The 15274-nt window shown below is 51.8% G+C and overlaps 1 protein-coding gene and 2 non-coding genes across 3 annotated transcripts; all 3 read left to right on the top strand.

Moving 5' to 3' along the window:
* The first annotated feature begins 8571 nt into the window (after positions 1-8571).
* RPS3 (ribosomal protein S3) lies at positions 8572-14888 on the top strand. The gene is made up of 7 exons (XM_063327316.1): positions 8572-8707; positions 9552-9682; positions 9932-10025; positions 11246-11340; positions 12231-12418; positions 13653-13849; positions 14820-14888. The coding sequence occupies exons 1-6, from the start codon at positions 8678-8680 to the stop codon at positions 13844-13846; spliced, it is 732 nt and encodes a 243-aa protein (XP_063183386.1). The 5' UTR covers positions 8572-8677; the 3' UTR covers positions 13847-13849; positions 14820-14888.
* LOC134510483 (small nucleolar RNA SNORD15) lies at positions 11730-11876 on the top strand. The gene has a single exon (XR_010069621.1). It is a non-coding gene; the product is annotated as a small nucleolar RNA SNORD15 (small nucleolar RNA).
* On the top strand, positions 13144-13291 carry LOC134510482 (small nucleolar RNA SNORD15). Its single transcript, XR_010069620.1, has one exon. It is a non-coding gene; the product is annotated as a small nucleolar RNA SNORD15 (small nucleolar RNA).
* Positions 14889-15274: the final 386 nt, after the last annotated feature.

Below are 15274 nucleotides of genomic sequence, written 5' to 3'. Positions count from 1 at the left end.
CACCTTCCACTGCTGGACTTAGTCCCCCGTGTTCTTGCCAAGCCAAGAACCAGTAAATCCTCCTGCACGTGAAATGTTTACAAAAGGCCTGTACACGTGGCCCTGACTCCTGTTCCTCCCGGCCGTGTTTCCACTCCATCTCACCCCGCTCTGACAGGCTGCTCCATACGGGAAGGGGCTCACTGGAGCAGGGCTCGGGCTCCCTGTAAGGTAACGGTCTCCACGGGGGCAGGATGCTTTTCCCAGGAGCTTTCCCAGAGCTGCCAGAGAGTTGTGAGTAACTCAGCGAGGGGATTTTTAACAGACACGGCAATTCAACTCGAATGGTAGCAGCTGCTCCAACTGCAGCAATAAACTATAATACTCCAGCTCTCGCAATAAAACTCCCATCTGAGTCAGACTTTACAAATGCTTTACAACTGGTGCTTGCAATTCATCATATCTCTATTTGAATTACTTTCCAGGACCGGTCCCCATTCATTTAATGCAAACTATCTCCTCTTGTCCATCTCTACCCGGGGTTGTATTTTCCACTGCTACTTGCTGGGAAAACTCATTAACTCTGTGGAGCGTCTGAGGAAATTGCTGGCCGTAGGGATGGTGATTTGGATGGGTTTTTTTCTTTTCTAGGCCTCCGGCTCCTGTACAAAAAGGTGGTGGGACGTAGGCTTAGCCTGGAGCATTGACCTTGGTCTTGTTTCTTGGTGTCGCATCAGGGTTTGGGAGCTTTGGATGGGTGTTGGGCTCTTGGGAGTGTGGGCCAGGAAGCCTGTCCCTCTGAGGATGGTGATGGCCCGGTTTTGGGACCGCTCACAGGCCATGTGGAGACAGCAGCATCCTATGGACACGAGGTTGAGTAGGTGCATCAAGCTGTTGGGTCTTATGTCCTGTCCTGGCACCTGGCCCTTGCCCCAGCTGGGGAAAAAAGTCTGAATGATGTGCCTGAACAGATATTCATCCAAGTATTTTGGATTGCTTGTGCTCGAATTACTCTGTTTCAGGGGAACGGCTCCTCTTGCAACAGAACACTCCACGAGGAAGTTGCTCGGCACCTTCTATTAGGGAGGTGAAGAGAGCTTCTGCCCTTGGCTTCTTGTATATGTCATCCTGGTCCCCTCCTCTGGTCCTGGCAGCACTGAGACACCACGGTGCAGGTCCTGGCTCACAGCAGGGCCTTGGCTTGGGCTGAGGTTTCTGCTCCGTTTCCCATAGCAGACGTTCTCCCCTGGGACCACCCCATTACAGGAGAGCTTCCTCGCCGCTGAGAAATGTGGTTGGGAGCTGACTGGCATAAATACATATTTTTTTTTTCCCTCCTTTATATGATTTGGTTATTCCCGTAACTGCGATCATCAGATTTCTTCCTGCTGGGGGCAGCTCTTCCCTTGTAGAGGCCATCTCGGTCCTCCACGGCTCCTCCTTGCTGTTCCTCAGGCCTGCAGGTGACTGGGGACTGGTGAGCCCTGTACTGGCCCTCAGTCCAGTGTAGCAGGTCCAGGAGTCTCTGCCCTGACAGCGCAGGTTGTAGTACATGGTCCTACCAGGAGACGGCCAGCCCCGGATGGTCTGTTAGAGACCATCTGTCAGCCTCGGTCAATAAATTTATATCCAGATGGATCCTTCCGAGCAGCCACCCTTTCCTTTACCACCAGCTCCATCCCTGCAGCTGCAAGCAGACGAGCTCAGCTGCTACGAAAGGTGTGTTTTAGGGGCAGGAGTGACATCCCTCTAACACCCCAAAAAAAACCTTTTGGGGAAGGAGATGCATCGTCAGAGCCAGAGCTCGGTAGAATCCATAGTGAGGAACCGAGGGGCTCTTTTGGGGTCTGCTGTGGATGGAGACAAACTCTCTGCTGAGGCTGTCGAAATCCCCCCACGGCATGGCCCCAAGGACTGCGCCACGGCTTGTTTTTGCAGGGAGAGAAATCAGAAGAAACGGGTTCCTCAAGGGAGGTTTCTGAACTCTTCGGGAGTATCCAGAGAGGTGACGGGTCTGTCCTGTCCTGGGAGGGGACCCAGTTTGTAACCCCAAATCCTGCAGGTGTCTGAGCTTGGGGGGACCACAGGGCTGAGGTTTTACCTCGCCTCCTTCCCTCTCACGAAATTCAGTTTGCATCTCGCTCTGTGAGTGCAGGTGGAAGAGGCCGGATCCTGCTGTGGCTGTCCCGTGTCGCTGGGGATCGGCTGTCTCGGCGCAGCGGGAAGGGGCAGGCCCTGTGCTGCTGCCCGTACACATCTGTCCAGGTGCGGTTTTGATGTCCCCAGGGCTGTTCCCTGATGCTTTCTTCCTTTGCAGAACCAGCATGCTCCCTGGGTGCCTGCAGGATCTCCTTGCAGTGCCGGCATTATTTTGATGCATGAAAGCAGCAGCAGCGGCAGTCGGGGACCTTCCCCGGCAGGACATTTTCTCCCAACACCACCCTTCGCCATCGTCCAGGGAAAGCACAGGGGATCCCAAAATCCAGCATGCCTGTAAGCCGGGAAAGCTGCTGGCTGTCCTGGCCCCTTCACTGCAAACGGCTGCCAGCCCCTCCTGGATGCTCTGAACAGGAGCCAGGTTCCCGGGGAGAAAACGCGGGGATGCCGGCTTAATTGAGCCTGTTCAATGGCCTTCGGCTGCCATAAACCATGTTGCTGTCTGGGCAATGAAAGGAGCTTGGGGAAGGCAGGACAGCTCCTGATTCCCGGACCTGCTCCAAGCCAGCATCCCCCATGGCGAGGAAACCTGCCGCTAACCCCCTGGCACCTGCAAGGGGCCCTCGGCGGGGGCACAGCGGAGTCCCTGATGCCGCCACATGCCACGCCTGGGGGTAACATCCCTCCTGTGCGTCCCCGGCTTTTGCTCCTACCCATGGAACATGTTACAAGTCCAAGAGGAGATCCGAGTGCTGGAGTGGGGGCTGCAGCGGGGTTTTTAATGCTAGTTGAGGGCAAATGGGAGGCCGAGGGTGCCCATCCTGTGCCTGGCAGAGTGTCCCAACCGGAGCCATAGTCAGTGGCTGCATCGTTGTGGCAGCCTGTGGGGACTAAGCCCCAGGTCCTCAGCAGTGGAACAAGGCCAGGCTCTGACGCAGAGCTGGGATCGCTTTCCTGACCAACCCCATTTATCCCGCACCCTAAGGATGGGGGAGCCCCGAGGCCGGCCAGAGACAATGGTCTGAGGATGTAGCCGGGGACCGGTTCCTTTTGCTGCCACAATTCCAAGGGTTTTTCCATCCATCCCTGCCTCGGGGACAAAGGGAGCTCCTTCACCAGACCAGATTTGAGCTCTCTGGGGTAAGGGGTGCAGGCACATCACAGCTTTTTCGGGATGCTGCCAGCCTCCACTTTGGCAGGGATGGAGCGGAGATGAATTCATCCCCATTTGGCTGCAAACAGCATCTTGGAGCATCACCACGTATCTTTGGGAGCCGCACTGGCTGGCTTGGGCTGCAGACAGGGATGGCTGGAGCTGAGGGAGGAATCCCACGTTGCTATTTGTGGAAGGGACTGAAATGTTCCCGGCCGTGAAGGCCGCGGCTCGGAGCCCGCTGGCTTAGCTGGGCCACGTCTGGGGGGAGAGGGGACATTCCCTCGCTGCCTATCGGCACCGAGGCCCCTGCTTTGTACCAGGGTGCAGCTTGACCCCGGCTCCGGTTGTCGATGCTGACCCTGAAATGCTGACACAACACATAGTTTCTCCTTAATAGGGCATGGAAAAGGCGATGCACGTCAGGGCCAGGCTTTTTGATAATGTTCTGCCTTTCCCTGTCTTTATATGATCCAGAAATACATTGGTTGAGCCCCTCCTGGGTAAACTCAGCCTAAAAAAAAGCTGATCTTGGGCAGATACTTCCTGCTCTGGAAGTATCATGGTCCCAAGCTGCAAACCAGCAAACAGAGTAGGTTTTGTGCAGGTTAGGAGGGTCTTTCCTTAAAAATTGTTTGAGACTCAGGTTAATGGGTTCTTGGGTTACTGGGTTCTCCCTGCACAGAGACATCCTCAACTCCTGTCCACTTGTCCAAAGCCAGTGCCTGATGGTCTGGTGTTACCCTGGGGTGAGGACCTCAAAGGCAGGTGTCCCCTCAACTTGGCACGGTGCTAGGACCATGGGTTCCCCAAATGCCACCCCAAACCTGACCACCTTTGTGGCCTTTTAAGCAAGAGTCCTGGTCCCATCCCCCAGCTGCAATTTGCTGCCCTCTCCTTGGTGCTCACAGGCTGCTGTGGAGCTGGGCTGGAGCAGGGAAACGAGCAGGGCTTTAAATAACCTCCTCCAAAATATATGTGTGTTTGTGTTGGATCGTTTCTGGGAGCTGGTTGACAGCCGGGCTTCAGAAACAGCAGGATGGGCCAGGGAGGGGAGAGGAAGGGGCAGGGGTGAGGGAGGAAGGAGGGGAGCTCCTCTAAGCCTCTTCGCTGCCAGGGAGAATGCGATACTGCACCATGCTGGAGGAAAAAAGGAAAGCTTTCCTCAGAGCTGAGATTTCATCTCATGTCTCAGTGATGGACTGGAGAAAGGTTACATGTGCACTCACGCTTGCTCGCGTCCAGTGCAGAAACACTGTGTTGGTCGGTTCTATGGTCCATCCAGATGGATTAGGGATGATCGAGGTACACCCCTGGCCTGTTGGCTTTAGTATCTCCTCATAAGGGTCCACCCTGTCCCCTTTTCCTACCTGCTTTAAATCCCGGGCATCCTCCCAAACTCCCCTGCAGCTCTGCAGCAGCTCCATGCAGCCCAACAGCCCCAGCTCCTCCTCTGGAGGATGAGGCTCAGCAGGTCCCTCGAGCGGTCAGTTCAGAAAGCACAGTGAGGAGCAACCTGCAGGCTTAGATGAAGGGGACAGAAATTAGGGTGCCTTACACCCAGGCCAATTTATTGCAGATATAGGCTTGGATCAAGTGTTATTGCCAATTTATACAGCGCTAGGAAGGGACCAGCACTTCTTCTGCCACCTGGACGTGAGCTGGCATTGCCTGTGTCCAGGGATGCAGCTGGAGAAGAGCACCAGGAGCTCACAGAGCACCTAAGCTGGTTTCTGTTCACACTACATCAGCCCAGTCTGAGCCCTGGGGCCTCCAGTGTCCCTTAAATCCATCCATGGTCAACCTGTCTCCAGCCTGGCCACAGCCTCAGTCGGGAGGCTGAGGAGTTGTGACTCCTAATTTTGGCCAAGAGGAAGTCTCCGTTGAGAACAGCACTGATGGAGCCTATGGACAGGAACTGCCACTTGAGGAGCATGGAGATGAAAGGGGAGAGGAGGATGGGGCCACCAGAGACCACTGATGTCAGCGTGTTTTGGCAGCCCGAGAGCGAGAGCAGAGGACAGTGGGCATAACCGGAGCAGGAAAGGGGGACGGGGGTGAAGGACAGCGTGTACTGCTGTGTCCCTTCTCTCTGGAGAGATCATAGCTCTTTGCAGAGGGTGGGGAGAGAGGTCGGAGGGTGGAGGGTGAGGGACAGCCAAGCTTGGCCAGGCCCAGAGAGAGGGGAAGGAGCTGGCTGAGGGCAGGGCGTGATGGTTGGACACACCAGGAGTGAGAGAAAGGTGTTTGGTGACAAGAGGGGACACAAGCCTCTCACCGGCTGTTATCCTTGCAAAGTGGACCGTGGGCTGCTCCAGACAGGCTCTGTCTCGCCGACGTCTCCGTCATCCCTCAAATCCTGGACAAATGAATCCCTGGGGAAGAGGTAACCAGGAGAAGAGAAGAGACATGAAGCTTTTCCCACCCTGGGAACTGTCTCCACTGACATCTAGTGGCAAAATAGTCCTTTCCCTGGCAGAGAGGAGAGCTGGCTCCTCCAGGCGCAGCTGCCTCCCCGTTGCACCCCACGGGCGATGCTGGGGTGGGTGTTTGAAGAAGAGGTGTTTTCCCAGCACTCTACTGGGCATACTGGTATTCCCTGCATGGTTTGCCTGGCTACGTCTCAATGAGGCAGCAAAACGGTGCTGAAACACCCAGGCCCCAAAACACCATCGTTGGTGCAGTGACACTGTTAACAGGGCCCTGGTGGGGTTTGGCCCAGGAGGAACCTCAGCAGGCATCTGGATGCGGCCACTCTATTTGGGAGAGAGCTTAAACAGCTGGATGAGGGCTGGCCCATGTCAGACACCCTCACCCACGCTCCCAGGTGGCTTCAGAGCGGGTGACAGAGGTCCCACTCCACTCTGTTCTCCCTTCAAGGGTCGGTACCAGCTCCAGAAGCAGAGGTGCCTTCTCCACCTCACTGTTCCCATGTTGTTTTCCATGTGCCTTCTCCACCTCGCTGTTCCTGGCATGTTTATGGGGACCTGCTCTTTGCTCATCAACTCTGCGTCACCTGAGCAGTCCAGCCTGAAAGCAGAGGCAGCGTGGGAGGTGGCTGCCAGGCAGCTCAGCCTGTGGCAATGACTCTTGGTGGGGACAAAAGGGCCATCAACCATCTAATTTTGAAACACTGCTGGGCATAATCTGCAATCGGCTACTGTCAGCTACCTACAAACGAGAGAGCAGCCATGCTGGCCCCAAAGACATCTAGTCCAAAGTTTCTTTGTGTAGCCAAAAGCCCAAAGAAAACCAAAAATACAACAAAGCTGTTTGCAGCAAACACCTAGCCCCAAATGCCTTCATCTGCTCTTCGTGGGAGGACCATGAACAGTCCCTGCCCATCCTCTCAAAGCTCGCGTGGGTTGGTAGATCTCCACCACATCTCATCTTTCACAGGTTGAGGCCCAACCCGCGCAGCTTACTTCAGGCAGAGGTGCTCCCAGACCTGTAAGCATCGCTGCTCTGACATCTCCCAGGTCTCCTCTACCCTTTTGGAGACAGAGGATCAGATGTACTCAGTGGGCACACCACGGAATTATTTAAAATGATGGTCTCCCATTTCTTCCTTCTTTTCTGATAATTCTAACATTCAATTTCTTCTTTTGTTGCACAGACCCCTGCAGCCTCGGTGGAGCAGAGTTGTGCAATGCCCCTGCCTTTGCCCATGGCCGCTCGGTTTCTGTCAAGCCTCCGGCAAAGGTATCCAAAAGAAGCCTTACAGAAAGCCAAACAGCTCATTTCAACCTTTTTGCCCTTATACCCCTGTCTTCTGCCTGCCTTCTGGGAGGTTTGCAAGGCAGGACTTCCCTTTGCTGACTCTTCCCAAGCAGACCATATTTACCCACTAGCGTGGGGGTATTTTCATGTATCAATTCTACCCATTGTTACAATTTCTAATTGAAATGGCACAATCAAATCCCTGTAATCCCCTGCAATTCCTGAAACATTTAAAAAAAAAAAAAAGCCACTTTCCCCATCCTGCTATTACTAATTTAACCCAGTGCCCAGACTGCAGAGGTGCTGATACCATCATAGGAGTCAAAAAAACCCACAGAAGGACTGCCCTGGAGCCGCAACTGTCCTATTTACTGAATCATTTGTCTTGCAGCGAGGCATAGGGACCACAGCCCCGTTGCTCGAGATACTGCAGACACAGGAAGAAAGACCTGCAATAGTTTTAAGCTTACAGTTAGCTATCATCCATATTTACAGTTAACTATAAATAGATAATAGCTATTGTTAAGATTTACATAAAGCGGAGAATTACAGGATAACAGTACAGCATCCTCTGGCAGCAAAGTCTCCTGATGTTTCCCTGGAAATAACCAAATAGCCCAGCTGTGATTTTTCACACCTTTTTCCTGATGGGTGTTTCCTTCAGTACTTCCCTTGAGTACTTCAGCACTTTCCTGGAGCACTGGGTCCAGTTCTGGGCTCCCCAGTTCCAGAAGGACAGGGAACTGCTGGAGAGAGTCCAGCGGAGGCTGCGGAGATGCGGAGGGGCTGGAGCATCTCTGTGCTGAGGAAAGGCTGAGAGCCCTGGGGCTGTTCAGCCTGAAGAAGAGCAGACCGAGAGGGGATCTCATCAATGCTCAGCAAGAGCTAAAGGGCGGGGGGCAAGAGGATGGGGCCAGACTCTTCTCAGTGGTGCCCGGGGACAGGACAAGGGCCAACGGGCACAAGCTGGAACACGGGAAATTCCATCTGAACATGAGGAAAAGCTTCTTTCCTGTGAGGGTGGCAGAGCCCTGGCACAGGCTGCCCAGAGAGGTGGTGGAGTCTCCATCTCTGGAGACATTCCAAACCCGCCTGGACGCGTTCCTGTGCCACCTGCTGTGGGTGACCCTGCTCTGGCAGGGGGTTGGACTGGATGGTCTCCAGAGGTCCCTTCCAACCCTGCCATTCTGTGATTCGTCTGTGACTGCCTAAGAAAAAAAGGTTAAAACGGCAGAAGCAGCCTGTTAGGAGAGGGGCTCTGCTGCTCCCCTCGCCTCCCACCAGCGCTCGAGCTGTGCTCCCCTCACACCTGGGGTGGCCATGAGGGGAGGGCCTCTTTACCACCGGAGTGGGCCTCCGCGTAGCAAACAGGGGTCAGTTACCTCGCTGCCAACTCCTGTGACCGTTTATACCGCTTTTATAGCCGTTTAAACGCCGACTGTGGGCGCCCACAGCAGCCTGGGCCGGCGGAAAATCCCCAGCGGATTTTCCTGACAGCGGAAGGGTTAAACCACCCCAAGATGGCGGCGCGCTGAAGACTACATTTCCCATCGGCCCCCGCCCGCCGCCCCACGTGACCTCACCGGCCCAATGGGGAGCGGCGGACAGCGGATATAGCCGTCCCCCGAAGCTCCGCCCCCTCCTTTCCGCCGGGCGGCGCGGTTCAAGATGGCGGTGCAGATCTCCAAGAAGCGCAAGGTGAGGGCGGCGTCCCGGCTGGACGCGGCCGCGGGGGACCTCCATATCGCCGGCGTCGCACCCGGGGCCACTCCGGGCCTCGCCGGGGCGGGGTGGCGGGGAGGGGATGACGGCGGATGCGGGAGGATGGCGGCGGATGGGGCTCGGCGGGGAACATGGCGGCGGGAGGCCGGGGTGAGGGAGCGGGCCAGGGAGTCTTGCGCGGCCCCCGGGGCTGAGGGGAACCATGGTTTCCCCCCCCCTCGGCCCTTTCATGGGGCTTGCACAGGGCTCTGGGCTTGTGTGCAGAGGGGAAGCAGGCTGTGGTTGTGCTGCGGGGCGCGGAGCGGTGCTGGAAGCTGATGAACTTCCATGCTTTTTCCTTTCTTTTTTTTAGTGGAAAGAGTTTGCGTTTAGTGACTCTACCTTTCTGTAGGTCAGCGAGGCCGGGAGGGTGCTGTCTTGGGGAGGAAGGGAAGCTTGGGGCCTGTGCGCTGTCAGGGTGGAAGTGTGAGCCCTAGCACCAGGCCCCTGTGGGGCTGGTAAAGGGATGTGACCCCTCTAATTATTTTATGTAAATTCATACGGAATCAAACTACCACCACGAGCTATGATTTCAGCCTTCAGCATGAAGTGTGTCTGTAGCAGGGTGTGGATCAGACGGTGGTGTAGGCTGGAAGTGAATTGTCTCTGGGAACCTCAGGGAAGATGCTTTTACTTCTCCCCGGTGCTGCTTCCCCTCTGTGGAGGGGAGCGTCTGCAGGATGGTCCCAGCGATGAATTGCACCCAGACTCAGCCTGTGAAAACCTTGCGTTTAAGCTGAACACTTCAACAGAGGTTGACTTGGTCCGGTTGTTTTTTCAGTTTGTCGCTGACGGTATCTTCAAAGCTGAGCTGAATGAGTTTCTGACTCGTGAACTGGCTGAAGATGGCTACTCCGGAGTAGAAGTCCGGGTCACTCCAACCAGGACTGAGATTATCATACTTGCCACCAGGTAACTGAGATGCTGCTCTTGACTCACAGGTGCTGTGCAAGGCTATAAGAGATGCTGCTGCAGGTGAAGCTTAAAGTGGTAAATATTATTACTGCTACTTGGGAAAAAGATCCTGAAGTGATTTTTAGCGATGCAGCAGTATTACAGCTCCTGAACTAAGCTAGATACTCAGGCTGGAAGCTCTTCAGGTGGTTACAGGCGCAGACTCGGAGACACTTTTCTCACTCATACTGTATTTTTTTTTCCTAGAACTCAGAATGTCCTGGGCGAGAAGGGACGCCGCATCCGGGAGCTGACGGCTGTCGTGCAGAAGAGGTTTGGCTTCCCTGAGGGAAGCGTTGAGGTAAATTTGTCTCAGTTAAAACAATAGTAAGTGGGTTGTGCAGGTAGCTTTGTGCTCTGTCTGGATGGTGTCAGCTGAAAGGCGGTTTGACTTCAAGATAACTTGGGGCGTGTTTTACCTGTTCTCACGAAACACCCTTGCACTGAAATACAAAACGCTTTGCTGTTTGGTGTATTTTGAATGCTGTCACCTTCGGCTGGTTTTCTCTGATTTCCCAACAAGAAGAATGCAGATAAAACTTTTTAAACTTATCTGTAGAAATTTTATAGAGAATGCAGCTGTACCAGTATTGACATCAGAAGCGTTCTGACTGCATGATAATGTTTGGGTGTCGTGTGTTACAGTTACCCTTATTGAGTTCATAATGCATCTGTCCTTATAAAGAAACCGTTTTGATGCAAAAGGATCTTTGAGTTTAAGTACGATGCTGTAATGAAATAGACAGTAAAGTGATACACCAGTAATTTCTGGTCTTTTAATGTTTGAAATCTGATGCCTTTACTAGTACTTTCCTCTCAAACAAATTAGGGGTGGGGGGAAAAGCGTGGCCTGCGGTGGTGCTCATATTTATTCCTGCTTGGCCAGTGTTGCTGGATCACATTATACAGTGAAGATGGCTGGTTATCTCCAGCAAATGTTTAAAAGTACTCAACGGCACAAACTCTCACAGGGAGCATCGTAAGTTGTCAGCTCTAGGAATATCGTGTGCGTGATTTTGAGTGTCTGCTTCTATCAGACTTTGGTTTCTTGGATGTGTTAGATTTAATACCCCTCGGTCTCCCAGCTTTCAAAAATAAAATCTTTTCTTAGGTTTGATTTTAATACTTAAGCAGACTTACGTAACTGAGGTATTGTAAAAACTGTCTCAAACCAGGTTCTTGTGGTTGTCTGGGTACCTCTCTCCAGTGATACCTAATGTTTTAGGGCTGTTTGAAGCAGCAGCTTTTTGAGACTGCACCATGCATCTTCTAATAGTCTCCTGACTTTCTTTGGAGTGTCATCAGTGTGTCTTAGCTCTGCCAGGTGTAGGAAATAGGCACCAACGGAGTTAAGGGAGTGTAGTGTCTGAGGATAAAGTTTCTGCATGTAATTGTGGAAGGACTGACTGAACTGGATGTAGAGGATGGGGCATAGAGTAGTATGAAGCCCCTGTGTTCTTTTAAACTAAAAGTATCTTGAAATGCAGCCCTGTTTCCAAGTTGATTTCTTTTCCTTTGTAGCTCTATGCCGAGAAGGTGGCCACGAGAGGTCTGTGTGCAATCGCTCAGGCAGAGTCCCTGCGGTACAAGCTTCTGGGAGGTTTAGCAGTGCGTCGGTGAGTAGAGCAAGCTGAATGTGATGGCACAGTGAGGAAATGTGGGATTCAAATACCATTTCAAAAAAACTCCTTGCCACTTTGCCTGTAGTTTGAAAATTTAACCCAGTAATGCTGCACTTGGAGGGGGCAGTTCATATTTTTGATAATTCTACCGTATAGAAGCTTTATGCTTAGTACACAGTTACTTTTGATAGTAATTGCTAGGAAATGTATTTCAGGCGTAAAAGTTGAAGTCTTAGAGTAAATCAGATTGCAAGTTGTCTGACTGGTGTGCATAAAGCTTGCGTTTATTTCTTTGTGAATAAATGGGTGTAAGAGTGAAACACAATTTCAAGCCTTCTGACTGAATTGGAGTTCAGGTGACAGTGGCCTTGTGTCTCACATCCCTTCAGTGATGATAAGATGACGAGTCAGAAGTGGGTGGCTCTTGTTGTGGTACCCCTGCAGTGTCATGTTCTGTGATGCTGCGTGTGGTTCCTCAGCAGGAGCATCCTGTCATCATTGAATGATTTAGAGGCATTTGTCTGAGAAGGGATGAGGAGCTGCAGTCCTGACGAGAGTGTGTTGGCCACCTTCAGCTGGGGAGCTGCTTTTGTGTTACAAAGAATGTGTATTTGTCACCGTTGCCACAATCTTACGAGGCCCATGAGTCAGGAGAGTTTTGTTAAGCTCGATTTAACAGTGCTGAAGTGGCGTAAAGATTTTTGCTGCTTTACGTAGCATTGACAGAGCTTTGGTTGCACGGGTGTGTGTTCAGAAGGCTTTTACAAACAAAAGTTGAAGTGTTGTTGCCTGTGCTTGAAATTGTCGTAAAATGCCTGCACGGAACCGTGTGCATTTGGCAGAGTGGGAGTAACGCTGTGGCTGTTGCTGCTCTTTCCCTGCAGAGCCTGCTATGGTGTCCTCCGCTTCATCATGGAGAGCGGAGCCAAGGGTTGTGAGGTGGTTGTGTCCGGCAAGCTCCGAGGTCAGCGTGCCAAGTCCATGAAGTTTGTGGATGGCTTGATGATCCACAGCGGAGACCCGGTGAATTACTACGTCGACACAGCCGTGCGTCACGTCCTTCTCCGGCAGGGTGAGTGGCTGGGATGCAGATCCCTTTGCAGCTCTGTTGGTTCCTTCTGTCAGAGCCAGAAGGTCTCAACTCCTGGTGTCGCGTGCCTGCAGGTTGGAGGTTTCCCACCTGCGCGGTGGTAACTCATGTGATTTGGTGCACCCACTACTGATCTTGCAGAGTGGTTCCGTTGTGCTGCCGCTAGTTGATGTGACTCTGAACGTCTGTTGTTTTCTTGGGCTTTTGTGACTAAACTCTCACTGTGGAGTATGCGCGTTAACATCTGAAGTAGAACTTCACAAATTTGCATTTGTGTTATGGGAATGGGGAATGGAGAAGAGGCCTTCAGCAGAATTTTATGTGGTCATCCCAAGTCATTTGCTTTTCCAGATACTGACTTGTGTGCTGTGGCCTCTGGGGCTGGTAGCAAAACAATTTAGAAATGAAGCACCTCTTGACTAAGTTCAAGAACTATTGTCAGTTTGGATGCTGGCTTTCTTGACTCCCAGGGCCTAGGCAGACAGAACATGGTACCGCAAGACCTATGAAAAAGCGAGTCTCAGAGTTTTTTCCCATTGCTGTGTTCTGTGAAGTCTTCCCAGCTAAACCAGCCAAGCCTGCTTACACTTGTCCTTCCCCCTGGTAAAACACGAATGACTTGTGCATCTCAGTTGGCTGTGGGTTACTTAATTGCAGAACACCTGATGTAGGGATGCTAACATAGGCAAAGCTATTCTCCACCTTCCCTTCGGTGATGATACGATGACGAGTCAGAAGGGATGTCCTTGTGTCATTGCAGCCTGTTCAGTGCCACGTTCTGTGGTGCTGTGCTAATGCTGCCTTGGGCAAGACATCCTACTCATTGGATGATTTAGAGGCATTTGTCTGAGAAGGGATGCGAAAAACCCAGTGTAATTTCCTAGGAAAGTGAGCTGCGTTTTCCCAGGAAAGACAGGGTTTAAAACGAGGATTAGCGTGACATAAGGGTATGGCACGTTTTCATTGTAGTCCCAGGCTGCAGTTAGCAATGGCAGTGAATTGGATAAAGGTAAATACATGGGTGTAAATTCCCAGTAATTAGATTTTTAAGCTATAGCGCATTTGTGTTAATCAGGTTGCATTCTTCAGTGTTGTCAGGAGATATTTTTGATGGAGAAAAGCGTATTTCGTAACCCTGGGTCTTGTCCCTACTGAAGGTGTGCTTGGTATTTTGTGTTGAATGAGCATGTCTGTGTTGTTCTGTCACTCTTCGCAGGAGTACTGGGAATCAAAGTAAAGATTATGTTGCCTTGGGACCCAAGTGGAAAGATTGGCCCCAAAAAGCCCCTGCCAGACCACGTCAGCATTGTGGAACCCAAAGAAGAGATCTTGCCCACCACCCCCATTTCAGAGCAGAAAGGTGGCAAACCAGAACAGCCAGCCATGCCCCAGCCGGTTCCCACTGCCTGAGGGGTAAGTGCCTGCGAGTGGTGGGAGGATCCATGTGGAAAAGGTGTCATGTCAGGTAAAAAAGCTGTCAGGTAGCTGGGATACTGGGAAGAAAAGCTGCTGTGTTGTACCAGGTGCAGTGGTGAACTGGGTTGAGTTTACAGTGTTGCCCTGGATGAAGGGGGCATGGTTTAAGGCACGTTGCAAACCAGCTAAGCACACCCTTCAGTGAAGACGAGTCTGAAAGGAAATATCCTTGTCCCAGTGCCCTGGATCGTGTTGTGTTCTACAGCATGGATTTGGGCACCTTGGGTCACAATTTGAGTGACTTAGGAATTTATCTGAGGAGGGTTCAACGCCTTGGATGTTTTTACGTTTTACCACCTGCTACCAGTGTGCCATTGACAGCAAAGGCTATATATTCCTCATATACCCCGCCATGGGATCCGGTTTGGGATAGACTTGGAAGCCAGTAGCATTGAGCACAACGCGTAGGCTAGTTTTGTAAGTAAATAACCAAGGTTTTAAATCCCGTCTCCCTGAACGAGGAGCTTCTAAGACAGAAATTGATAGCGTGAAGGTGTCTGAGACCTGCTCTGGCTTGTTCCCAGTGACAGTGGGCAACTTGCTGCTTTCAGAAGTATTTCTCACTCTCTGATCGGAGCAGCAAAGGAGGCACAGGGCCTGAAGCCTTTTCCAGAAGACTTACATAGCTACTAGTGAAAGCCAGGCTGCGTTGTTTTCTGACTGGCCTTGTGTGAACAGGGAGGGTTCAGGGAGTTTGCAGGGCAGCAGTGAAACAAGAGAAGCTGGCTAGCAAGATCTGCGCCTGTGGGGAAAAGGGGGATCATTGGCCAAAATGCAAGAAGTGAGAGATGCTGTTTGATTTGAACTCTTGGAGCCTCTTTGTTCACAGTTTTGGGTAGGAGAAGGGTTATGAGAAATGGTTTGCCACCATCTCACTCGGTATTTTGTTTTTTTTTTTTTGTTGTAGGGTTTGTAACATCTGCAACCAGAAGCTTGACTGTCCTGAAAACATCTCTTAATAAAATCACAAAAGACAGCGTTTGTGGAAGTGCTTTTCTTTTGCTTTTCTTTTTTTTTTTTTTTCCCCCCACCAAGATGTATTCCAGGAAAGCCTTGCCCCCAGCCTTTGGTATGGAGGGAATTCTGTTACGTTTCTTCCAGCTTGTGTTACCCTTCTGGAGTGAACTTACCAGATCCTGATCTAAACAAAGTGGAGACAAAAGGATGGGTTCTAGGTAGAGCTGGAGCAGCAATCTGGTATTTAGGGGGCTGCGAATAACACTACACGTAAACTGAAGTAGTACTGGTAATTATTCACTTATGTACCGGTCTGTTTCTCCAAGGTTTCCAGAAGGGGGAGTATTTTTAGCAGTGTCCAAAGCAGTTGCAGTAGTTTATACCTTCCCAGCTTCAACTGAAGTA

Source organism: Chroicocephalus ridibundus, chromosome 1, assembly GCF_963924245.1.
Source record: "Chroicocephalus ridibundus chromosome 1, bChrRid1.1, whole genome shotgun sequence".
In the NCBI taxonomy this organism is placed as follows: Eukaryota; Metazoa; Chordata; class Aves; order Charadriiformes; family Laridae; genus Chroicocephalus; species Chroicocephalus ridibundus.
This window is presented reverse-complemented; position numbering and strand designations above follow the sequence as displayed.

Bases quoted from the DNA above. Each gene is read 5' to 3' on its own strand.
- RPS3 (XM_063327316.1), top strand. From the start codon at position 8,678: ATGGCGGTGCAGATCTCCAAGAAGCGCAAG. The intron at 8,708-9,551 runs GTGAGGGCGGCG...TTGTTTTTTCAG, and splicing joins AGATCTCCAAGAAGCGCAAG to TTTGTCGCTGACGGTATCTT. The intron at 10,026-11,245 runs GTAAATTTGTCT...TTTCCTTTGTAG, and splicing joins TCCCTGAGGGAAGCGTTGAG to CTCTATGCCGAGAAGGTGGC.